Source organism: Takifugu rubripes, chromosome 9 (assembly GCF_901000725.2).
Source record: "Takifugu rubripes chromosome 9, fTakRub1.2, whole genome shotgun sequence".
Classification (NCBI taxonomy): domain Eukaryota; kingdom Metazoa; phylum Chordata; class Actinopteri; order Tetraodontiformes; family Tetraodontidae; genus Takifugu; species Takifugu rubripes.
The window spans coordinates 6,054,255-6,079,808 of record NC_042293.1 but is presented as its reverse complement, the minus strand read 5'-3'; the positions used below and the strand labels follow the sequence as shown (position 1 = coordinate 6,079,808).

General features: G+C 44.8%; 1 protein-coding gene across 13 annotated transcripts; it reads left to right on the top strand.

The window, feature by feature from the left end:
* The first annotated feature begins 209 nt into the window (after window positions 1-209).
* On the top strand, window positions 210-24,589 carry ppip5k1b (diphosphoinositol pentakisphosphate kinase 1b). 13 transcript variants are annotated; one of them, XM_029841698.1, is made up of 33 exons: window positions 210-396; window positions 7,396-7,541; window positions 7,789-8,271; window positions 9,023-9,215; window positions 9,722-9,812; window positions 9,890-9,975; window positions 10,197-10,351; window positions 10,421-10,522; window positions 10,590-10,751; window positions 10,819-10,940; window positions 11,015-11,116; window positions 11,306-11,392; window positions 11,550-11,625; window positions 11,879-11,988; window positions 12,131-12,154; window positions 12,484-12,569; window positions 12,641-12,766; window positions 14,379-14,423; window positions 15,096-15,217; window positions 15,558-15,740; window positions 15,821-15,962; window positions 16,032-16,255; window positions 16,433-16,560; window positions 16,642-16,756; window positions 16,873-16,980; window positions 17,054-17,170; window positions 17,531-17,671; window positions 17,807-17,915; window positions 19,314-19,463; window positions 21,433-21,495; window positions 23,437-23,574; window positions 23,654-23,764; window positions 23,902-24,589. In XM_029841698.1, the coding sequence occupies exons 3-33, from the start codon at window positions 8,083-8,085 to the stop codon at window positions 23,991-23,993; spliced, it is 3,699 nt and encodes a 1,232-aa protein (XP_029697558.1). In that variant the 5' UTR covers window positions 210-396; window positions 7,396-7,541; window positions 7,789-8,082; the 3' UTR covers window positions 23,994-24,589. The 13 variants fall into 13 exon arrangements, with proteins under 13 accessions (XP_029697558.1, XP_029697553.1, XP_029697556.1 ...); XM_029841693.1 differs by having other exon boundaries at window positions 9,020-9,215; XM_029841695.1 differs by lacking the exon at window positions 210-396 and adding an exon at window positions 470-488 and having other exon boundaries at window positions 9,020-9,215.
* Window positions 24,590-25,554: the final 965 nt, after the last annotated feature.

Below are 25,554 nucleotides of genomic sequence, written 5' to 3'. Positions count from 1 at the left end.
GAAGAAAAAGTTTAATGGAAACCTAATGTTGTGGAAGATGTGAACATTCATCTAAACGCTATATTTTATCGTTTCTAAGACCTGATAAATATTATGTCAAACTTCCTGTGTTGGAAGCAGCGGCACCACCTGAAATGACCGCTAGATGGGAGTAATGATCCGTATTGCAAAACGTCAATTTTAAGTTTTAAAAAAATGAAGTAAAAGGAGGAAGCTGAAGGAGGAAGCTAATGCTAACCGCTAACGCTGACCGGGTCGTGAACTCAGTCAGCAACTCCACTCTTTACACAAAGTTTCGGAACTCCGACAGTGGCTTCCTGCATCACGTTCAGCCCACTTTCATTCCGGTGAGACACAGAGACCAACGGCTGACGGAGCTCCGGAGGTTTTCCGAAGGTAAGTCCGTTTTTTTCCGCTGTCTGCTCACTGCTCAGCGGTGGATCTGGGACGGAGGAGAGTCGCTGTGACGGAACAAAAGCCCCTAAAAAGTATGCCTGTACTCATGAAATTACTGGTGTTTATTTTTAAATTTACTTCTCGATCAGCTCTGTAATCTGGTGATCTGCTGTTATTTCATTCAGACACCTGTAGTCTGGGGATTATGTGAAAATGTGGAAAAGAACTGGAAAAAAGATGTTTAAATGCTCTCTGACTCAAAGCTCCTTCCATCGGTGGCTTTCATCCTCTCATTTCTTACTTCTGAGTGTTTTCGACATTCTCAGTTTATCATCATTTCTGATTTACTGCAGCTATTTTTAGGCTTTCTTCTTTAATCTGTCATGAACTCTAGTCTATAAACCGTAATAAAAGGATTTAGTATCCGCTATATTATCCTTTTAAAATAATTTGTTATATTATAATACGTCATATTTTGTCGCCACTAAAGCTCATATGTTACTGTTGGGTTTTATTTTTGCTGGTATCTTCATTTCATTCAACTTTTTAATGTGACGTTTCTGAGTTAGAATGAGTCACCTGATGCCTTCACGATTGGTATAGCATCTCATTGTTACACCTGTGTACTTCTCATCATCTTATGGATCTCAGTGCATCGATGTGTTTGTAGTGGAAATTAATTTTATTGCTTTCTTTCATTTTCAAATACAGTAAAACAGAACAGAAGGGTCACGATATTACTATGAAACCCTCTGAGCTTTGGTGACAGAGTGTTGGTGACGCAGCGATGGTGTTGGTGATGGAGCGTGGGTGTTGGAGCGATGTTGTTGATGACTTGGTGTTGGTGACGGAGTGTTGGTTTTGGTGACGGAGCGTTTGTGTTGGTGTTGGAGTGATGGTGTTGGTGACAGAGCGTTGCTGTTGGTGACTTGCTGTTAGTGTTGGTGGCGGGGCGTTGGTGTTGCTGACAGTGTTGTTGGCTGCGTCTTTGATCTCATTATGTTGAAACAGACATAAATATTTGACATTCATCACATCTTCAACAACCACAGTGCTAATCTGAATTTGATGGGGCGGAGTCTGTCCCAGTAGTCATCGGGTCAGAAGTGAGGACACACCAGGGCCAGTGATTAGTCCAACACGCACGCACGCACGCACGCACGCACGCACGCACACACAGTTCAAATCAAATCAATCTTTATTTATATAGCGTCTTATACAATCAAAATTGTTTCAAGGCGCTTTCCAGAATCCCAGGGCCTAACCCCAGACAAGCAACAGTGGCAAGGAAAAACTCCCCTTTAACAGGAAGAAACCTTGAGCAGGACCAGGCTCATGTAGGGGGACCCTCCTGCTGATGGCCGGCTGGGTAGAGGGAGAGGAAGAGGAGAGGAAGAGGAGAGGAGAGAGGAGAGGAGAGGAGAGGCGAGGCGAGGCACAGAGCACAGAAACACACACAAAAATACGCTATACAGCGGGTCAGCGGGGCCAGAGGTCGTTATGCAGCTCCGAAGGCAGCGATACCTGTAAATAAATAGGGGGGGGGGGGGGGGGGAGAAGCAGAAAAACTACACAAGAATCAGCATAACTAGTCTGCTTGGAGAGGAGAGGAGAGGAGAGGAGAGGAGAGGAGAGGAGAGGAGAGGAGAGGAGAGGAGAGGAGAGGAGAGGAGAGCAGAGCACGACCCAGTGGGGTGACAGAGGCCTGTCAGGTGATCATGTTTCCGGACCCCGGCAGCCTTGGCCTATAACAGCATAGCTAAGATGTTAACCTAATGATTAGACGACCCCCTAAGTATGATAATTTGTCTGTCTATGATAGTAACTGGAACTACAGAATTAGTAACAATAAGCTTTTTCAAAGAGGTAGGTTTTAAGTCTGATCTTAAAAGTAGCGATGGAGTCAGCCTCCCGTACCTGGACAGGGAGCTGGTTCCATAGCAGGGGGGCCTGGTAGCTAAATGCTCGGCCCCCCATTCTACTCCTAGAAACTCTGGGAACCACAAGCATTCTGAGAGCGGAGCGGTCTATTGGGCTGGTAAGGTGTCACTAGCTCCTCCAGGTAGGATGGAGCTAGGCCTCTGAGGACCTTGTAGGTCAAAAGAAGGGTTTTAAAAATTATTCTAAATTTAATGGGCAGCCAATGAAGCGACGCCATTACAGGAGTTATGTGATCTCTTTTGTCAATACCTGTCAGAACTCTGCAGCATTTTGGATCAACTGGAGGCTTCTTAAAGAGTTGTTTGGACATCCTGATAATAAAGAATTACTATAGTCCAGCCTGGAAGTAACAAAAGCATGTATTAACTTTTCAGCATCATGCTGCGTCAGTAGCTTCCTAATCTTTGTGATGTTCCTCAGGTGAAAAAAAAGGCACTTCTAGAGACTAATTTAATGTGTGAGTTGAAGGAGAGATTTTGATCAAAAGTTACACCTAGATTCCTCACAGAGAGACTAGATGTTAATGAGATACCATCTAGAGTGATCATGTGATCTAATCTATCCCTGAGAGGTTCAGGACCAAACACCATGACCTCAGTTTTTCCTGGGTTAAGGAGGAGGAAATTTGAAGACATCCAGAACTTTATGTCTTTAAGACAGGTCTGGAGCTTCACTAACTTCTCTGTCTCCTCTGGTTTCATGGATAAATAAAGCTGAGTGTCATTAGCATAACAATGAAAATGTATCCCATGCTGCCGAATAATGTTCCCTAAGGGAAGCATGTACAAGGTGAAGAGGATTGGTCCAAGTACAGAACCTTGAGGAACTCCATGGCTAACCCTACTGTATGAGGAGGGAACACCATGGACATGAGCAAACTGGCATCTATCAGATAAATATGATTTAAACCAGTCTAGTGCTGTCCCTTTAATCCCAATCACATGTTCCAGTCTCTGTAACAGGATGCTGTGATCAGCTGTATCAAAAGCAGCACTGAGATCCAGCAGAACCAGCATAGAGACCAGTCCATGATCTGAAGCTATGAGAAGATCATTAGTAACTTTAAGAAGTGCTGTGATGAGCTCTAAAGCCTGACTGAAACATCTCAAACAGGCTGTTCCTCTGCAGGTGCTCCAGTAACTGAGTCACCACCACCTTCTCAAGAACTTAAGTGATAAAAGGAAGGTTGGATATCGGCCTATAGTTTGCTAAGACATCAGGATCCAGTGATGGTTTTTTAAGCAACGGCTTAATCACTGCCACCTTGTAGGAGCAGGATACATAACCTGACACTAAAGAACCATTGATCTGGTCCAGGATAGAACTGCCTATCAATGGTAAAACATCCTTCAACAGGTGTGTTGGGATGGGATCTAAAAGACACGTGGTGGACTTGGATTTCTGAATTAGCGAAGACGCCTCAGAAAAATATATAGGACTGAAGGAGTTTGGAGTTGGAGAACCTGTATGTTCCCACAGTCAGCACATCTGGTGATGGTCCAGTTGGGATGACCTGGTTAGCTTTCTCTCTGATAGCTAGAACTTTATCAGTGAAGAAGCTCATGAAGTCTTCACCACTAAGGGAAGAAGGGATACGTGGATCTAAAACACTGTGACTCTTGGTTAATTTGGCCACAGTGCTGAAAAGAAACCTGGGGTTGTTCTTATTTTCCTCAATTAAGGAAGAAAAATAAGCTGTTCTAGCCTTGCGAAGGGCCTTTTTGTAAGCTAATAGACAGTCTTTCCAGGCTACATGATAGCTGTCTATTTTACAAGAATGCAACTTCCTTTCCAGTCTTTGCGCTTTCTGCTTGAGGGTCCTGATATGTGAATTATACCAGGGGGCACACCTCCTCTGATTTACTATTTTCTTTTTCAGGGGGGCAACAGAATCAAGCGTGATTCTCAGTGAGGTTGCTGCACCTTCAGCAATAGAGTCAACCTCAGCAGGGCTAAGATTATAATGATTGATCCCTGGGGAAACACACGGTGGTCCTGGGATTAGCACAGGGATCGCTTCCTTAAACTTAGCTACAGCATTATCTGAAAGACATCTGCTATAGTAAGACTGTGCTCTGAGGATAGAAGAATCCTTAATCATAAATGTGAAAGTGATCAAAGAATGGTCTGACAGGAGTAGGTTCTGAGGGAACACTGACACATGTTCTACCTCAACACCTTAAGTCAGAACTAGATCTAGGGTGTGGTTGAAGTTATGAGTTGGTTGGTTTATCTGTTGGAGGAAACCAACTGACTCAAGTAATGAAATGAAGCCATTTCTAAAGCTGTCATTTACAACGTCTACATGTATGTTAAAGTCTCTAATGATAATGACTTTGTCCGTTGTAAGGACCAAGTCAGATAAGAAATCAGAGAACTCAGACAGGAACTCTGAATGTGGCCCAGCAGGGGGCCGATATACAACTGCAAACAGAAGTGGCTTTTCTGCCTTCCAGTTCAGATGGGTGATGCCAAGAGTCAGGCTTTCAAATGAACTGGAGCCATATTTTGGTCTAGGATTAATTAATAACTTGGAGTGATAGATTGCTGTCACTCCCCCTCCTCGACCAGTAGCACGAGGAATATGATAATTAAGATGGGTAGGAGGAGTAGATTCATTTAAGCTAACATACTCCTCCTCCTGAAGCCAGGTCTCAGTAAGACAAAATAAATCAATGTGATGATCCGCTATCAGGTCATGCACTAACAGGGATTTACACAAAAGAGATCTAATATTTAACAGTCCACACTTAATTGTGATATTAGTTTCTCCAACTTGTGCTTTGGTATTAATTTTAATAAGATTATGGTGATTGACCGCTCCCCTGCTCTGTGCTTGGTGAACTTTTAACCGTGGAACAGAGACTACCTCTTTAGTGTTAAATATATTATTGTTGGTGGATGAGGGTTCTATGGAAGCAGCAGAGAGGTGTGTAAGACTCTGCATCCTGGTCTGGACCCTGGATTGTCAGGTCACTTTGGGTCTAATAAAATTAGCCAAATTACTAGAAATGAGAGAGGCATCATCCCGTGTGGGATGGACACCGTCTCTCCTAATCAGACCAGGTTTTCCCCAAAAAGTGCTCCAATTGTCTATAAAGGCCACCTGGTTTTCGGGGCAGCACCGTGACAGCCAGCGACGAAGCGATGACATGCGGCTAAACATCTCATCGCTGGCCAGTTGAGAGTATCTGGTCAACCTGAGTGGTGGAAACCTGAACTGGGCTGATCTGTTGGCAAGTTTCTTCAGCTCAGAGATGTTTTGTTCCAGAAGAATTTAGTGAGATTATTAGTTCAACCACCAGGAGGAATCAACATCTGTATCTGTACCACTGGAGTTCTTGCACCTCATCTTGTCCATACGTGTTTATGTCCTGACTGGAATCATTGGTCAACATCTTGATGGGAAATTCCAGTTCTGTCGTCTTCCTGTTCAGTGGAGCTGCTGTTTAAATAATACATCAGTATTAAAAGAAAGCAATCAGCTGATCTGTAATCAGAACTGAGTCCCAACCACAGCAGCAGGCCCAGGCTGCTGTCTTATCATATAGTAATAAGTGGCTCCGCCTACACGTCGTAAATGGTCACTGAGGCGTCTGAGCAGCGGCTCAAAGGTTAAAACCTTTTATTGAAGCCACTTTGTGGAAGATGTGCTTAGGCAATGGTAAAAACAGTTTTTAACTCTAATTGCTACCCTGTCACTAAAGTGCTGCACGAAGATGGTTGCTAGGCAAGAAAGAATATTAGATAAACCTGAATATCAGGATATTTGTAATATCTGTGTGTGTTTGTGATGATATCCTCTGAATTATTTCAATATTGTTGACATTTAGGTTGGATTGTAATAAAGAACCATGAGAGTGTTAATCGGATCAACATTTACACTGCAGGATATCTCAGTCTCTGTGGGGACATTCTCTTGATGATTCATGCAGTTCAGATCCTTTCGTAGAAACTTTTTGTAATGTGATGTTTGCGACTGGAAGTTGTTGCAACTTTACTAGCCAAACTTCACCAAATTTCCTAGCATGCCATGGGTGCATGCCATGAACGCACTGGAACCACCTGACAGCTGCAGGAAGATGTTGAGAAAGATTCTGAAATATGAGGTTCCGGCCCGATCAGGGCTGTGGGATATCTGGGCTCAGAGAGACCTTGGGGAGACATTGCTGTCCGTCTTTTTGTCTTCAACTCTACTCATAATGGTGATGACACTGTAGTGTGATTCGGCCCAGGACCAGGTGGGCTCACACTGGTCTGTCACAGCACCGACCCAGAACCATGATAGCTGACCTCTGCTCTCATTGGTGATGCAAACATGGTTGTGACTGTGCAGACGCCATTTAAATTAGGTAATCTGAACTATGTAATGTCGGAGGAAGAGGAAATGTGGTGACCATCTTTGTCTCAGTTCTGCCTGTGAGAGAAGTCATGTTCTCCACCTTGGCAGCCAACCGGAAGTGCTTGCTTTTGTGTCTCATGTCATCGCCTCAGAGGCCTTAGCTGCTGGCCATGCCGTGCTGCGTACCTGAACTCCTACAGCCCTCAACTCTGTGTGTGTGTGTGTGTGTACAGAACAGGATGTCACGGTTGAGCCGGCCAGTATTGGTCGAGGCAGTGTTTAAAGATTCAAGGTAAAGATGGTAAAATGACCAGAACTGTTTTTGGAACCTGCCTTTTAATTTAGCGCCATCAGCTGCTTAACGCTGTCATCCGATCCCACCGTAGCTTCCACTCAGCTGCTGCTGCTGCTGCTGCTGCTGCTGCTGGATCAGAATGAACTGGTTTCCAGATGGCTTCAGGTCATAACAGGCTGCCCCACATTTTGTCGCATTAACAGCTGTGGTTCTTAATATGTTTGTACCTGAACATTCAGGTCACGTTTGCTGCCGCATGCTGTTCACAACTCAATCATTTGTCACAAGTAGAAATGTTTAATTTGCAGTGACCATTAAAAACTGTCTGATCAGAAATATTATGGTCTGATTGATTGATTTCTATGTTCATCATCATCATGCTTGTGTTCACGAACAAACACGTGGGCTTCATATCTGCTAGGACAACAACAGCCAGTGTTGGATTACACTTGGGGGCTGAGCTGGAGGATGACAAAGGAAGAATAAACCAGTCACTCACACTGGAATAAAGCTAAATAAGAGGGAAACCTGATGCCCAGAGACACGGAGGGGACGCTGCCATGACAGGTGATGGTGGTGAGCCACGGGCTCAGAAATGATCCAGATTAGTCACAAATGTTAAATATTGATGAGACACTAAATAAACTCTCACTCTGGATTCACAATTGTGGAATTTAATCTGGAATTCTGTATTTTTTGAGTCCTCTTTGTTTTTCCTGTCCTGGTTACTGTGATCTCACAGTCGGTGTAGTAACCTTCACAGGTGTTGTCCAAACTCTTTTGGTGTTCAGTCGTGTTCTATGTGTTCTTGCAGAATAATGGAGCCCAGAAGCTGCTGTTGAACCTTAGGTGTTGACTTTGGATTTTGAAGCGTGAGGGAGCGTCTCCAGGCTGGAACATGTTATCAGGCTTCCTTTGTCCTGGCACGAGGACTTTTACAACTGCAGACGTGACAACGGCAGGTCCAGGCCTCTAAGATACCATTCCTACCCCAGAACACTGAGGCTGTTCTCACTGAGTGTAGAAGTCCAGTAAACACCGCCACACAGTGACAGAACAACTGGACCTGTTACCCACGACCACCAGCCATGTTACACCAACACTCCTGATGTTGGAACCCTGTGAGGAAGCAGGGCCGGGACTCAGGCCGGGACCAGAACCAGAGGAGGCCGCTCCAGAAGGAAAGACGGGAAGGCCCAGCTGGGAGGAGGATGAGCAGGACTCAGCCCAGATGAAGTCCGACGTGATCGACAGGATGTGTGGATATGATGGCCTGGAGGAGGATGAAGACGAGGCGGTGAGTTTCAGTTTCTGTTAGTGGGAAAGTCCATTTTCCTCACCAGAACTATGTCTGTTCCTCCTGTTATTAATAGGACTGTGATGGAAAAAGCCAGTGTAATTAAGGAAGGGGAAGCTGAGGTTGGACAATGTTGGGGCAGCGGGAAGCAAAAAAGATTTATTTGGACTTGGATGGTGGAAAACAGATGTTGGTATACAGACGCTGTTCTGAGGTCATCTGGTGTCTGTTTGCAGACTGTAGCAGAAGGAAGACACGCCAGTTGTGTAGAAACGTTTATTGTTTATGATCATTAGATCAGAGGTCACATCGTTGGGTGCATGAACGCCTTCTACTGAGTTAAAAAGCACAAAGTCTACGATGGCAACCACGGGGTTTCCCTGTCCCACACAAGCAACACCAGCAACGTTGGTCAGTCCGCAGCTATGTGAAACAACGACCAATGGGGTCACTGTTTCAGCATATGGTCATTAGCATCCAGACACAAACTGATGAAAGGATGACACAGCACTGAGCTGCTGGTCGGTTGTTATTAGGAACTGACGTCTTCAATCTGTACATTAGGATTAAAGATTTGATATGTTTGAGCTTCATGCACATGTTGCCAAAATGATATTTAACACCCCTTTTTCAACTTCTTAATTAGCAGTGGCGCTAATGATTTTCATGAATATGTGTGATGGAACAGCAGGAGGTTAAATTCCTCCACATTATTTTCTTACTCGCCATCATTTCTGCTTTTTCTCAGCAGGAAGAGCGTCAGATTGTGGTTGGAATTTGTGCCATGACTAAGAAGTCCAACTCTAAACCCATGACTCAGATCCTGGAGCGCCTGTGCAAGTTTGACTACATAGATGTGGTCATCTTTCCGGAGGAGGTGATCCTTGAGGAGCCAGTGGAGAATTGGCCTCGCTGTGACTGCCTCATCTCCTTCCACTCCAAAGGTGAAATCAATCTCTCGAATGGGTGAAAGTCCGGATTTACCCACAGCTTCATCATTCAAACCACAAATCGCACATCTCAGAATATCCCAGTGGATCCCAGTTCCTTTGGTGAGGGCACTGGTCTTACTGGTAGGATGGAAAACCATGCTGGACTGTAGAATCGGGTTGGTTTACAGTGTCATAAATGTTCATTTCCAGCTCTGAACATCAGCACACAGAGATCCTCCGCTCTATTCAACATTTGCTACGTTTGTTATTTGGTTCTTATTACGGTAAAAGCATTGGTGGGAAAGTCTCACTGGGTTTACTGGTGTAGGGCCACAGAGCTAGATGGACACATATGAGGCCAGTTGAATCACAGAAGAACCAGTGCTGTAGCAGAAAGAACATTGCTAGCTCAGTTAGCCGTTGTGATTGATGCTGTAATCCCTGTGATCAAACTGGCCTCTATGGACTCTGACCAGATTAACCAACCACCAGTGCTGGAATCTCATCCTATTTTCCAGGTTTTCCTCTGGACAAAGCTGTGGATTATGCCAAACTCAGGAATCCTCTGCTCATCAATGACCTCAACATGCAGTATTTTATACAAGACAGGTTCAACACACACACGCACGTACGTACGTACGTATACGTGTTCAGATTTTTTCAGTAAATCCTCTTTGTGGTGTCAGGAGGGAGGTGTACCGGATCCTGAAGGAGGAAGGCATCGATCTCCCTCGTTATGCTGTTTTAAATCGAGACCCCCACCATCCTGATGGTGAGAGAAGCTCACAGGAAGTTTAGAACTGCAGGAACCTTTATCTGCTGATGAGGATCATCACCAACATCAGCCCTCTCATCATATCAGATGTGGAAAGAATTTAACTGAAGCAGTTGTTTTAACACAAGAAGCTACAGAAGTTTCAGATATCAGATTAGCTCACTGGTTTTCCAGAAGCTGCTGGGAAAAATGCAGTATTTAAATCTGCTCTTGTGCAGACTGTAATCTGGTGGAGGCGGAGGACCACGTGGAGGTGAATGGGGAGGTGTTCCCTAAACCCTTTGTAGAAAAACCCGTTTGTGCTGAGGACCACAACGTCTACATCTACTACCCCACCTCTGCTGGCGGGGGCAGCCAGAGACTCTTCAGGAAGGTAAGCGCAGAGGGAGAAGCCAGGTGACCAATCTCCTCTCTAATCTCCTGATGTTTGTGTTGGCGTTAGATTGGCAGTCGCAGCAGCGTCTACTCTCCTGAAAGCTGCGTCCGAAAGACCGGCTCTTACATTTACGAGGAGTTCATGCCCACAGATGGCACCGACGTGAAGGTATTGTTCTGTCCTCAGTATCCAGTTCGACAAGTGCGGAACTGTCTGTCATCTCTGGACCTCTCAGGTCTACACTGTGGGTCCAGACTACGCCCACGCCGAGGCCCGTAAGTCTCCTGCGCTGGACGGGAAGGTGGAGCGGGACAGTGAGGGCAAAGAGATCCGGTATCCCGTCATGCTGACATCAATGGAAAAACTTGTGGCCCGAAAAGTCTGCATGGCCTTCAAGGTGGGTTTGCTGGAGATGACTTCCCTGTTTGCTGCTTCTTGCTTTAACATCTCTGCATGATTCCCAGCAAACTGTGTGTGGCTTCGACCTCCTGCGAGCCAACGGCCACTCCTTCGTCTGTGACGTCAACGGCTTCAGCTTTGTCAAAAACTCCATGAAGTACTATGATGACTGTGCCAAAGTTCTGGGGTAGGTGGAAACCCACCCACCCCCCACCTCAGAATTGGCTAGTTGCAATATAACTCATGACTTGACCTGTTCAGGAATATGGTGATGAGGGAGTTGGCACCCCAGTTGCACATCCCCTGGTCCATCCCCATGGAAGCTGAAGACATCCCCATTGTTCCGACAACCTCTGGATCCATGTAAGTGCTGGAAAATACATCCAGAGTTGGCACTTCCTGTACAGGCAGGAAGTACGCCCCATCATGTCTGAAGTGATTATCCATTGATTATGAAACTGTTGTAGCAGGTGATGAAGTGTCCATGTCAGAATTAAAAAGTGGAAACGAAGGTGTAGTGAAATTTTGTTGAGTCAACTCTACTGCCTCCAGGATGGAGCTGCGATGTGTCATTGCTATCATTCGCCATGGTGACCGTACACCCAAGCAAAAGATGAAGATGGAGGTCAGACATCCTCTGTAAGTCTGAGCTTCTGACACTCACACCTGGTCTTTGCATTCATAGATTAATGTTGCTGAATTTGTTCAAGGATACAACCAGGCAACCTTTACATCTCACGTTCAGAACCATCAGAAGTTTCAGTTATGGTCAGTCATCTCATCTGCTCTCCCACAGATTCTTTGACCTGTTTGAAAAATACGGAGGGTACAAATCTGGCAAACTGAAGCTGAAGAAGCCAAAGCAGCTGCAGGTGAAAGAAGTTTCTCTCAACATCACTTTTTTGCTATTTATTATTAAACTGACTTCTCAGGAGTCACTTGCAAATCTTAAAAAAACTACCCGAGGGAGAGAATATCAGAACTTTCTACAATGAGAAATAAAATGTTTATTTGCTGTATAACAGAAATAAAATATTCAGCTTCATAAATCCTTCCAGATTGTTTCTACAGAAGTAAATTTGCCAACTCAAATCTTAGCAAAGGTGTCACTTTCTGTGTTAAAAGGAAGTGCTGGATATCGCCCGTCTGCTGCTGGCTGAACTGGGTCAACACAACGACTGTGAAATCGAGGAGAAGAAATCCAAATTGGAGCAGCTGAAGACGGTTCTGGAGATGTAAGTGACATTATACAGCATCATCATCTTCCTGTTTCATCATCATCAAACAGACTTCCTCTTTACTGACATTCATTCATCCTCTCATTTTTTCTTTGTATTTTCCCTCCTGTGACTCCATCTCTCATTGTTTCTGCCAAAGGGAATCCAGTTTGATTGACAACCAGTAGGCTCCACCCCTTTGCTTTTTGGTTTGCTCACATAATGCCGACACCTCAGGGTTCATTAATGTGCTGATTTAATCATTTCCTGATCCTTCCTGTCATTAACGGACTGACATGTGATCAAATGTTTCCCTCCGGACGTCGGTGTGTGCTGCATGTCCATTGTTCTCACCTGGACTCCACAGAGTGACAACAGTTATTTTACAATCGGCAATAAATAATTCTTAAAATGATTCAATTAGTCCTAATAAGATATGAAAGAGGTTCCAGGAACCAGGAAAGTATGATAGTCTCTGGTGTGCCTCTGACCCAGGAAAACTACTGTTTGCAGGTACGGTCATTTCTCAGGTATAAACAGGAAAGTTCAGTTAACATACCTCCGGAATGGCCAGCCCAAAGCCTCTAGTGAAGAAGAAGGTATGATGACGGAGATGCGTCTGAACATTTTATCATAATTCTGATTGATTCAGTCTTGTTCCTATTTTTAGACTGTAAGAAGGACGGCCCTTCACTGCTGCTTGTATTAAAGTGGGGCGGTGAGCTGACACCTGCAGGTCGGGTTCAGGCTGAGGAGCTGGGCCGGGCTTTTCGCTGCATGTACCCAGGAGGTCAAGGTAGCTCTGAGACGCACGCATATGCACCCATATACACAAAATAAAATGAGCTGGGCTTTATTGAACTTATTTGCTTGTCTCTGAACATAAACCTCTAATGGAGGTTTTTAGGGATGTCCACTGGTGCTGCTCTGGTGCTCCATTTGTGCTCCACTGGCGCTCTACTGGAGTACCACCTGTTCTGCTCTGGTGGTGCACGGGTGCTCCACGAGTGTTCCACTGGCACACCACTGGTGCTGCACTGGCAATGCACTGGTGCTCCGCTGGTGCCCCGCTGGTGCCCCACTGGTGCTCCACAGGCACTGCACTGGTGTTGCACTGGTGCTCCACTGGTACTCCAGTGGTGTTGCACTGGTGCTCTATTGGCACTCCACTGGTTCTCCATTGGCGCTCCACTGGTACTCCACTGGTGTTGCACTGGTGCTCCATTGGCGCTCCACCGGCGCTCCGCTGGTGCCCCGCCGGGGCTCCACCAGTGGTCCGTTGGTGCCCCATTGGTGCTCCACAAGCACTGCACTGGTATTACACTGGCGCTCCACTGGCGCTTCACTGGTGCTCACCTGGCGCTCCACTGGTGCTCCACAGGTAATCCACTGAAGCTGCACCAGTGCTCCACTGGTGCGCTCCACTGGTGCCGGAGCTCCACAGGTGCTCGGCAGGTGCTCCACTGGTGCTCCACTGGTGCTGCACTGGTGCTCCACTGGCACGCCACTGGCGCCCCATTCATGCTCCTCAGGTGCTCCACTGGTTCTCCACTGGTGCTGTACTGGTGCTGCAGATATCATATCATCATCGTAGTGATTATTGATCATCTTGAACAACTTGAGCTTGTGATAAAGATACATTTACCACCCATCCTCCTGCCGCATGCCCTTGTGCATGCGTCTCTTCCTCCTCAGTAGTTCCAGGGTCGGTTCCAGGGTTAGTTCCAGGCTTCATTGGTTGACCAAAGTAACTGTTATCCAAGTGATGCTCTGCTTAGGTATACAGCTACCTGACAGCTAGGTGTATAATTACACTCACACAACTAAATCAAAGCCATGATGCCAGCATGGTTTTGAAAGGTTAACCAGCCAAAACGGATGGTATTTATGGTGAAGTGATGATGTATTTGTGATGGGTTTCAGCTTTAGATGAGATCAAACTGAAAAATCTTTACATTCAAAATGAAACTTGACCATTTCCACAAAGTTCAAAAATGAGTAATTTTAGGCAGTGGACTTTTACACTTTGCTCCAAATGTGGAACATAAATGCAGCATCAAGGAACCAATGCTGGGACCAAGTCCCCTAAATGTTCTTGTGCGCTGGATCAGGATGGTTCTGTAATGTTTGTTCCTTTTTCAGATTTGTGTGAGGATGTTTTGTCAAAACTGTGTTTACAGACCTCCAGACCACTTCTGTGAAATAATTCCTGTACACATTCAGAACTAAGAGCACCAACAGCACACAGCATTAATTAAAGCACACAGAACCAACACTGGGAGGGGCCACAGAAATTCCGCTGAAACAGAACTTTATGGCTGATATCTTTCTTCTCTCAACCACCACTTTTGTCTGTTAACCCTGTTCTTCTGTTCTGACCTGTTGTCACATCCTGTATTAACTACTAGCCAGTAACCGCCGGGCCCTTGGCACAGAGTCCCCTATTCACTTTGGTAAGAGAAGGGTTTTCACAGCTCTTTACCTCTGCTCTCATGCCACACATTTTTGTCACTCTGCCCACTAATAAGGTCTAATTTCTCTCTCCATAATTTGGGTTAATTGCACCTGTGGTTTGCCTTCTGCAACATTTTCTGGAGATTGTTCAGAAACTGCTAACACGGATCATGTAAAAAATTCTGCTGTGTCTTGTTTCCCATTCCAACTTCCAGGATATGGTTTGATGATCCAGGCTGCTTCAGTTGGGACTAAGGTGCTTAAATCCAACCCATACCTGTAACAGCAACTGATGTGGCTGAGCGAGAACTGCATGAAGCATCAGTGTGAATATTTGAATGTGGGCCCAGTTAACATAAGATCCTTCCAGTGATAATCTGGTGATTGATCTCATGGTGGTCACCTCACTTTCACTTCATTTCCTTCAGAGCTCAGACCTCCCAGAGAATTGGGACCAAAGTTACTGAGCTTGTAGGAGACAACTGAACTGAAAGTGTTGTTTCACCTGCACAGGTGTTGGATTGACTGAGTTGCTACTTGAATGGACCTTTGTGGTACTTTTGAACACAATCATCATATTTTATGTTACTTTTCCCTTCAGTTGCTGCCTGTTTTATGGACAGGATGTTTGTAGACATTCTCATCAAGGTGGTGTGTTTTGTGGCCTGCAGGTGATTATGCTGGTTTTCCAGGCTGCGGCCTTCTCCGCCTGCACAGCACGTACCGCCACGACCTGAAGATCTATGCCTCTGATGAAGGCAGGGTCCAGATGACAGCTGCTGCTTTTGCCAAGGTGAGGAGCAGAATTCTGAAGCATTCCATCTAGAAAAATAACCGACATATTTGATCGTGTGAGGCTCTTTCTTCTGCTTCTTGTCCTTATGATTTTAAAAAGATGTGTTGGACGACACATTGAATGGATTTTGAGTTTACTGTAAGTTCTGACAGATGATGTCTGGTTCTAGTAATCAGACTGGGCATTGAGAAGTCCCAACAGTCACATTCAATTGAAAACTTCTATCTATTTGAACAGGCTCCTCTCAAACTCTCCTGTGGATTTGGGTGTCAAAGGTTGCTGCTGTGGCTGCTGCGGCTGCTGCTGCTGCTTTCAGCTTTTGTGGTTTTGGTTGCAGGGTCTACTGGCTCTAGAAGGAGAATTAACTCCAATCCTGGTTCAGATGGTGAAAAGTGCCAACATGAATGGACTGCTGGACAGTGACAGTGACTCTTTGACAGACTGCCAGCAGAAGGTGAAGACCAGGCTACATGAGATCATGCAGAAGGACCTGGAGTTCACACAGGACGACTACCAGAAGGTTTGTGGGTGCAAATCCCCAAAAATAGATTCTGTTCCTTCAGTCTGGAATATGTTGATGATCTTTCCATCCTGTCCCAGCTGGCTCCCACTGGCAGCCCGTCACTGGTGAACTCCATGGAAGTCATTCAGAATCCAGTGAAAACCTGCGACAAAGTGTACGGTCTTATCCAGAGTCTGACCTCACAGATCCGCAGAAGGTTGGAGGACCCAAAGTCAGCAGGTAAGGTGAACCTGTGTCGCTCAGGTGTGTGAGGAACTGCTGAAGAGCATCTGTTACTCTTCCTCACAGACCTGCAGCTCTACCACAGCGAGACACTGGAGCTGATGCTGCAGCGCTGGTCCAAACTGGAGAGGGACTTCCGCACCAAGAATGCCCGCTACGACATCAGCAAGATCCCTGACATCTACGACTGCATCAAGTATGACACACAGCACAACGCCACGCTGGCCCTGGAGGACACAATGGAGTTGTTCCGGCTGTCTCGAGCCCTAGCCGATATCATCATCCCTCAGGTCGACTTGGCTTTAATGCTTTCATGTTTGAGCTGAGCAGTTCTTGTTGCTCTGCGCCTCAAGTTACATTTCACTGATACCTGATCAGTAAATCAGTAATTGTTTTGGGTTTTGGATTTTTCAGTGTCGGTCTGGACTTGGAGTCCTAATTATTTCTGTTGTCATCTCATCTGCCAGGAGTATGGCATCAGCAGAGCAGAGAAGCTGGACATTGCTCAGGCTTACTGTGTCCCTCTGATGAAGAAGATCCAGCTGGACCTGCAGAGGACTCACGAAGACGAAGCTGTCAACAAGCTTCACCCATTGTAAGAACCAATACAGGTTATTTTCTGCCGTAGTGGTGGCTGTGCTGACTGATGAGACATTTCCGCTCTTTTGCCCTGCAGGTATTCACGCGGAGTGATGTCACCTGGTCGTCACGTGCGCACCCGCCTCTACTTTACCAGCGAGAGCCATGTTCACTCTCTGCTCAATGTCTTCCGCTACGGTGGCCTGCTAGATGTATGAAAGATCTGTTTGCATTTTGTCTTCTTTTCTTGTTGTCATTGAGTTATTGTCTGAAAGATGAGTCCTCTGAGTTCTCTCATCTATGTCTTCATGTCTGCCTGTGTTCTCAGGAGGAGAAGGACTGGCAGTGGAGACAGGCCATGGAGTACCTGAGCGCCGTCACTGAACTCAACTACATGACGCAGATCGTCATCATGCTGTATGAGGACAACGATAAGGTGCCCTGAAGGTTCCACCCTCTCATCTGCCTTCATCACTTTTACATCCTAAATGGTGTCACGTTGCCTCCAGGAGCCCACTTCAGAGGAGCGCTTCCATGTGGAACTTCACTTCAGTCCAGGGGTCAAAGGTTGTGAAGATGAGGAAAACATTCCTCTGGGCTTTGGCTTTAGGCCGGCCTCCTCTGAGGTGCGTGTGTGAACAGAGCTGAACTGACCTTAGCAGTCAGGCCAGGCTAACTGGATCAGCCTGACCAACATCCAGGTTTTTAGGAGGTGTATATGACAGGCAGGGTAAGAGTAACCAGTCTAAAGTTGGGACCACTGGGACCAAAACACAGCCCATCAAAACAGGAGTAGGAACAAAATGAGAAAGGGCAGGTTTCACAATCCAACAGTCAGAAACTACAGTCAGAACATGACTCAGACGTTTATTCCCTTATTCAAACAGGCTTCTTTTCCCTTACAAATCTAAAAGTTTTATTGTTCTGTCTGACTGACATAAACACAACTGTTAGTGTAATTTTATTTCTATTTTCTGACCAATTAGAACAAAGACAAGAAGCCCAATCAGGGCAGTCTGGAGGACCTCTCCCAAGACCAGCCCGATCAAGCCCTCCTCATCTCTGAGCCAATCAATATTCAGCGTAGGTCACCAATGATCCGAAACCGCAAGACGGGCTCAATGGAGGTACCACAGCTGCTTTCTAGGGGAGCAGAACCATTTTTGCTCATTAGTCCTTGTGACTGAAAGAGTTTATTTGAATTTGAAACCACAATTGAGTCTCACAGCACCTTTCCTTCTGGTCTCCACATTCCCTCTCAGGTCCTCTCTGAGACCTCCCCCATCCAGTCCTGCAAAGGCTGCACGTCCCACAGACTCTTCCACTCCTGTTCACACCAGTCACCTGAGGTCAAACCAGCCAGTGGTTTAGGTGGGCCACTCTTTCCTGATGTGTGTTTGTATTCTTGTCCCAGGACATGCACTACACTAGGACAGAGAACATTACTGCTGCTCCTCACAACCTCCAAAGTAATGGGGTTAAGGGAAGAAGATGAGGAATGCATTATGTCAGTGAGAGTCGCCACAATAATCGAAGTTCACACTTGTTTGTGAGTCAGTGTGTGACAAAAATGTGTGTGTGTGTGTGTGTGTCCATGTCCCTTACCTTTCAATGATGGTGGTTCCAGCTTTAGCAGCCGTCAGACAGGACTGTGAACTATGTAGGCCAGAGGTCAGAGGAGAGTCACACCTGTTGGGGAACACGAGGGAACAACAGATAGAATGATAGTGGAACAAACGCATGGTTCCATTTAATGGCTGTAGAAAAACTAATGTTGATTCTGTCTGCGGTTCTGATCACCACTATTTACAGTGACAGTGACGGTGAAAATCAAAACGTCTACAGTCAAGGGAGGGTGATGATGTCAGCTGGTTTATCAAATCTATTCCCAGCTCAGAGACCTCACAAGGTCACCTGCTCTACTGCATCAGCACTTTACTCCCAACCCTCAACGGTGTGTTACCACAGCAACACTCACCGGGTGTCTAATGGAAGACACGTGGACACAACCATGAAGGGTTAGAACAGGAGGGTGTGTGTGTGTGCCTGTGTGTGTTTGTGTGTGTGTGGGTGGGGGTGTGTGTAACTCCGCCTCAGGCATGTGACAGCAGCAATTGTTTGTCCTCCATGTATAGCTACTCCGTGACTACTGAGTCAGGTCTGAATGTTCCTGTTCATGTACACACGTGTACGTGTCTCCAGAACATCATGAGGTTCCACACGGGACCACTTCTGATGACCTTCTATTTTTATCAGTGTTTGACAGCTTCGTGTTTCCACACTTGTCCAAGGCTTTGCTCCTCTGTTGACTCTAAACACACCTTCTTGTTCCACCTCTGCCAACCATGTGACCACGTCACTGCTGTGAAAACCTCAAGATAAAATCACCTGGATGATTTTCCTGGATGTTTTTCACAGTGTGAACTGGTGTCTCCTTCAGATGATCAGGACCACTGTTGATCTAAATTCCCTTAATATTGACACCTTTTTCAAATTTCACATTCTTGCCTCACATTTTTGCAAGAATTTAGCCAAAACAACCCTTCAACTTTCTGAGAAATAATAATATTGCAAAGTGCCAATATTATCTTGTTTTTATAAACTGTGTGTTTGTTAGATTTTGTATCTAATGGTGGTTCTAATTATGCTTCATGTTTTTGCATTAGCATGCTGTGAAATAAAAACTAACCCCCACACCTTGTCCCCTGGCTTCTCACTCTTTGGCTCCTCCTCCTCACCTTTGGCCCCTCCCACTCAACGGATGCATAGGCTCACTCTGCTCAGGTCTCTTCAGTGCCTCTGCCCTTGGGGTGTCCTGTAGCGCCCCCAACCTGCGAGATTATGTCCGCACGCATCACCTCCACCATCGAAAACCGCCGTTGTCGCCGGGCAGTCTCCCTTGTCAGACCGGCGTGTTTGGTATGTTCAGGCTGTTCTGCGTCCTCCTGTAGGAGGCGCCGTTCCTGCCTCTCAGAAGCTTCTTTTTCTTCTATATCATGTGTTACATTGTGGAATGTTTGTCGGCCTTTTTTCCTCAGTCAGAACTGAATTTCTCAATGTCGTGTTGACTGATTTTAATTTTCCGATGATGGTGATGAAGGCACAGATATGATCAGGGATCAGCATTGATGCTTATGCTTGGGTTCTATCTCTTCTTGCATGCTGGTTTGCAGTTGGCACCAGAACCTCTTGTATGGGTTCACATGTTTTCAGTTTTCTGTTTTTCAAAGCTGAAATAAGAAGGTTCTTTTCGGTGCATCTGCACTAATTTCTATAGCTGAATGCCATAAAACCTGTTTGGAACCAGCCAGTAAACCACTAACATGAATGTTTTGACCTGCAACATGTCTGCAAGTTGTTTAGATCATCATAAGTACGAGAATATTCAAATAATAAGAGTTCTCAGGCAAACATTTTGATCGGTATTAACAGATTATTCGCTGAGAACATTCATCTGGAATCTGACCTGCACCGTTTATCCACCAGGCGTCACTATGGCTGCAGGAAACAAACAGTTCCTCATTGTGTGACATCACTTCCTGTTTGCCTCCAGCGTGAACTGACTGCTGTTGATGTTAAAGAAAAACCCTCTAATCTTCTTTTGATGAGAATTAAATTTAAACATTAAATCTGGATGTCGTTTAACATTGAATAGGCTTCAGGAATTATTCGCATATGACTATTCAAGGTAGATTTCTCTGTCAACTGGACTGTGTTTCTTCTCTTTGAAGACGTTTCCCCTTCTATCCAGAAGGCTTCTTCAGTTCTGAACTCGCTGGGGACTGAGCTTGAAAATATAGCCCCTGTGGACCATTGGCATGTTAATGATCTGGACTGCATACTGTACAGTGCCAGGAGGAATGCAAGGAACTGTACATTGGGGAAACCAAACAACCTCTCCACAGAAGAATGGCACAACACAGACGTGCCACCTCTTCAGGTCAGGATTCAGCAGTCCACTTACACCTAAATGAGAGTGGGCACTCCTTTGAGGACAGCCAAGTACGGATACTGGCCAGAGAAGACCGAGAGGGGTATCAAGGAAGCTATCCATGTCAAATTGGAAAAAACATCCTTAAACAGAGGTGGTGGGCTGAGGCCCTTCCTATCACCCACGTACAATGCAGTCCTCCACTCCTTCCAACAACAAACCAAATGTTCACACCACTTCAGGAGACCTGGAGACTCACCACCAAGTGAGCCAGCAGACAAAGAGGAGACACCTCAACCGAAACTAGGTGAACGACCCGACCAACGACCCTGCCAACAACTCTAAGGTGACCACTCAGATCATTAACATGCCAATGGTCTACTTAGCTCAGTCCCCAGCGAGTTCAGAACTGAAGAAGCCTTCTGGATGGAAGGCGAATGTCTCCAAAGAGAAGAAACACAGTCCAGTTGACAGAGAAAACTACCTTGGATAATGATGACCTGGATGATTGAGAATCTACACAGACATTTTGCATATGACATAAAACTTTCTGAATATTAACATTCGGCATGCGTTTATCAACTAACCACATTTGATTGTGTTTGGAGATTTAACCAATTATTGTTGGTGACATGACCTCAGTCATGAAATTCTTCAACAGCCAGTAAAGAGCTGAAGTCTGAAGTTAGAATACTGCAGCCTTCAGCTAATTTGCTGCTTTGGTATTCAGATTAGGGTTAAAATTCCCATCGGCATGGAAACAACCCTTTATTAATTCATCAAACAGGAAGTGAGGTGTTTTTGGAGCAGTTCCCTTCTGGTTTCTTCCATGTTTGCTCCTCATCGTCCTCCTTCGTCCCTCTGATGTCCCCGTTTTTCGACTTTTAAAGGAGTCGTGCAGACAAGCAGGTGGCCCAACCTTCCCAGTAACACCAGTTACCTTTCTTATCTCCTCAGAGCTCTTCTCTATGCCACCAGTAAAGAGATTTTCAGTGTCGTTTGCCAGGCATCCGACCAATGGTACGTCTGTTTCATTCCCCTCCATGGTCCTCCGTGTTGACCTTGCATGACCTTTTCATGGAGACACATTCTTGTGGATTTTCCATTTTGGTTTGAAATTTGCGTGAATCTGTTTAATGATCTTCTGATGGAGCAGCTTCTGTTTGAGCACTTGCTGACTTGTTTCCTCACCTCTAACATCACCTGCTTCCTTCATCACCCTTCCACTTCTTCTCAGGCTGGATTATAATCAATAAAATCTTCTGATCGTTCAGAACCTGCATGTGTCACAACAGACACTCAGCTGCACTTTTTTGGTTCAAATAAATGTTAAATTGTTCCTGATTCTTAATCAGGAACATGATTACATTTCTTCTGTCTGTTTTGATTACCTAGTTTAGTTTTAGGAGTTGAGTTCTTGAGTTGGTGATATGTTCTTCTGGTGAATACTCCCCTCTAGTGGAGACTGTGGGTGGATTTTAGCAGTGAGGCTCTGTAGGAGGAGATGGAGCCTTTCGGCTTTATTTGCTGCTGTTATGTAACAAAGAGGCCAACACACGTTCTTCTGCCTGCAGGAAGACTGATGGATGGAATCGTCATTGTCAGATTCTCCAGTTTAGTTGTGTTCCTCCTGATAACCTGAACGGTTCAAGCGTCTGTCAGCGTCTTTCTGTCTTGCAAACAAACCAGACAACCTTTTATTGATCCATCATAGAATGGAGCTTCTGCACATCTTCATACCAGACACTTCTTTTAGGGGCAAATGGGGCTGTTACCATAGAAACAGCTGAGCTGGAGAGATCAAGTGTCTGACCGTCATTGTTCTGTCTAAAGGAAAGCATTCAATGAAGCTGCTGCAGCAGTGTTCAGGACAGCGTGTCCAACGTGTCCTACTGAAACAGGCCTGAATCACTCCAGGGCTGTGAAATATGGCTGAAATGCTGCTGCAGACATTTGAGTTCATAAATAAAATTGACGGAGTCACAGCAGCATCATCCAACACGGCTTTACTCACACACCGGCTTTCATCTCCGTTTAATCCAGTCCTGTTTAATCTAGTCCAATTTAAACCAGTCCTGTTTAAAGTAGTCCAGTTTACACAAGTCCCCTTTACACCAGTGCAGTTTAAACCAGTCCTGTTTAAACTAGTCAAATCCAATTCAATTCAGCTTTCTGAGCCAGTTTGATTCAGTTGAATAAAGTCCAATGGTCCATTCCAGTTGGTCCAGCCTTGTCCAGCACAGTTACCACTTACAGACTGTTCTGTTGGGATTGCAGAAGTAACATCTGTAGAAGCCACATGTCACTGATCTGGTCTAACTGGACCTGGACTAACTGATCTAAATGATCTATTCGATCTATCTGATCTAACTGATCCATCTGTTCTAAGTTATCTAACCGATCAATGATCTAACTGATCTATTCGATCTAAATGATCTAGTCTTACTGATCTAAATGATCTAACTGATCAAAATGATGTATCTGGTCTAAATGATGTATCTGGTCTAAATGATCTCTCTGATCTAAATGATTTATCTTATCTAACTGATCTAAATGATCTATCTAATCTACCTGATTTAGCTAATCTAAATGATCTATCTGATTTAAATGGTTTAAATGATGTGTCAGCTTTCTTGTCAATGCTACTTGTTGTTCACGCTTGTCTCCTGGATATTTTAGAGGTGGACGGATGTACAGACATACTGAGCATCAGTCTAGTCACTAAACATTAAACATCAACCAGTTTTGACATTATCTCTAACTGAAGATGAAGAATTAATATCCACCGTGTTTCTGCTCATGTTGGTGTATATGGCTGTAGTTGGATGACTGTTGGGGGTAACAGACACTAGTTTGTTTTAATTTGTAGTTAGTTTTTGTTGCCTGTTAACAAATGAAAGCCAATGCATGAGGTCTGGCTGGTGATGAAGGTTCTTTTCTGTGGTATTCCTTCTGCTGCAGGCTTTGAAGGCTGCTCCATGGTGCCCTCTATCTACCCTCTGGAGACACTGCACAACTCGCTGTCCCTCAAGCAGGTGGACGACTTCCTCAACAGGGTGTGTGAAAGCAGCAGCGAAGCTCACGCCAAAACCATGAAGGGTGAAAATCAGCTTCCACTTTGCCTTTGATGCACGACAGCATTTGAATGTGAAGTAACACTTGCTGTGTGTCTCTGCAGTCTTGTCCAGCCTGTTTGACTCTCAGAGTCAGTCTCTCTACAGTCCTCAGCGTCCTCTGTCCTCTTCCGGCTCTGAGACATCCCTGCGCCCGCCAAGTCAGAAAGTGTGGAGTGAGTGTGGAATCGCACTTCATATCTGTATATGAACACCACAGTCAGATTTAAAGAAGTGGTCACTGACCAATAATCAGATTATTAGTACATCAGCATGTTTTAATCTGATTGGATGCTGGGATTTTGTCTTTAAGACAGCAGTATCCCCTCCAGTGCCGTGTCCAGCGCTGGCCCCCCCTCCCCTGTCACAGAGAGCTCCTCCCTTGACTTCACCTTCAACGACTAAACGGAAAAGTGCCAGGAATTCTGGATTGGGAAATGTGGGGAGAATGTGCCTTTCATCTACCCATGCACGCACGCACACACATGAGCTGCTGACCTGTGTGTTTTTCAAAGTGTTCATGAATTTTGTGGCCATTGAGATAATTTTCTGTTGCTGCTGGTTAGCTTATCTTCAGGTGGTAAACAAGAGCTCCATCGTAACTTACCCACAATCCTCGTCTGTAGAGGAGCTGTAGGAGATTTGGTAGAACAATTAGTCTCATTCTTCACAGACTCAGCTGCTCATTAGGTTTTCTGCTTCAGCTTTAATTATGTTAAAGTTTCTGTGAAGAAAATCTGTCAAACATTCAGTAAAGTTTATTCTTTCAGTCTGATTCAACATGCTGAGCTAAGTTAATTAGTAGCTGTAGCTTCACTGTTAGTGTCACATGATCAGTTTGTCGCCAAAGCAACGAGAAACCAAAGAGAAACTCTTAAGTAGTCAGTCAGTTTAAGTTTAAAAATGATTTAAATTGATTGTGTTAAACTTTAATTGACTGTTTTTGGCTGAAACCACTGAGATTAAATAAACCTTGAGATGTCTTTTGAGACTGAAGCAGCTTTGATTCTGAATCTGATTCAAGTTTTCAAAAATGAGTTTATTGAAAATAAGCTACTGAGTTCATCCGGCTGTGCTGATCTGACCTTTATTTATGTTGAATTATTTCTGTTGTTCTGACGTTAAAGAACAGAAATTAAATGTCCAAAAAAGTTCACTTTATTTTAATCTGAGAAATGATTAAACTATCAAAATATTATTTTTATGTTCTTGAAGACGATGCTTCACTACATTAAATTAAATAATTTTAATCTGATTACCGTATTTTTGCGACCATAAGGCGCACTTAAAAGTTTTAAATTTTCTCGAAAATGGACGGGGCGCCTTATAATGCGGTGCACCTTTCCAAAATCTGTAAATGCTTTTCGGCTTTTGCAAAAGCCATTTCGGATTCATTTTGTTCATTTCAGATACAGAAGCTGATGTATGTGAGTACATTGCTAAATACATGCTAGCATGCATGTTTTAAGATAGCGTACCGGTATGTTTTACCATGCCCACGCCCGATAATCCGGTGTGCCTTATGTATGTGTTAAATACACAAATTACACCCATAACTGAGACTGTGCCGTTTAATACGGTGCGTCTTATGGTCACAAAAATATGGTACACGTGCCAGAGTCCATCCTCACTTTACAGTTAAACTTGGATTACGCTTGTAATCTGATTCATTTTTAATCAGATTACATTCACACTTAATCTGCATTCATGTGCTGATCATCAGCAAAATCACTTGACTTACTTGTACACAGTTTCCTTTTGCTTTTTAATCAGACTACATACAATCAGACTACACTCAAAGCTACTCATTGTCTTGCAGCTTCCACCTGTAAACACTTACACACAGACCCCACCCAAGAATAATCAGAATACATGTAATCATATTGCATGCATATTATTGGGAAGAGAAAGATGAAAACCTTCTGCCTCTCTGCTCCTTTTCTGTCCAAACTGCCCTTGAAATCGG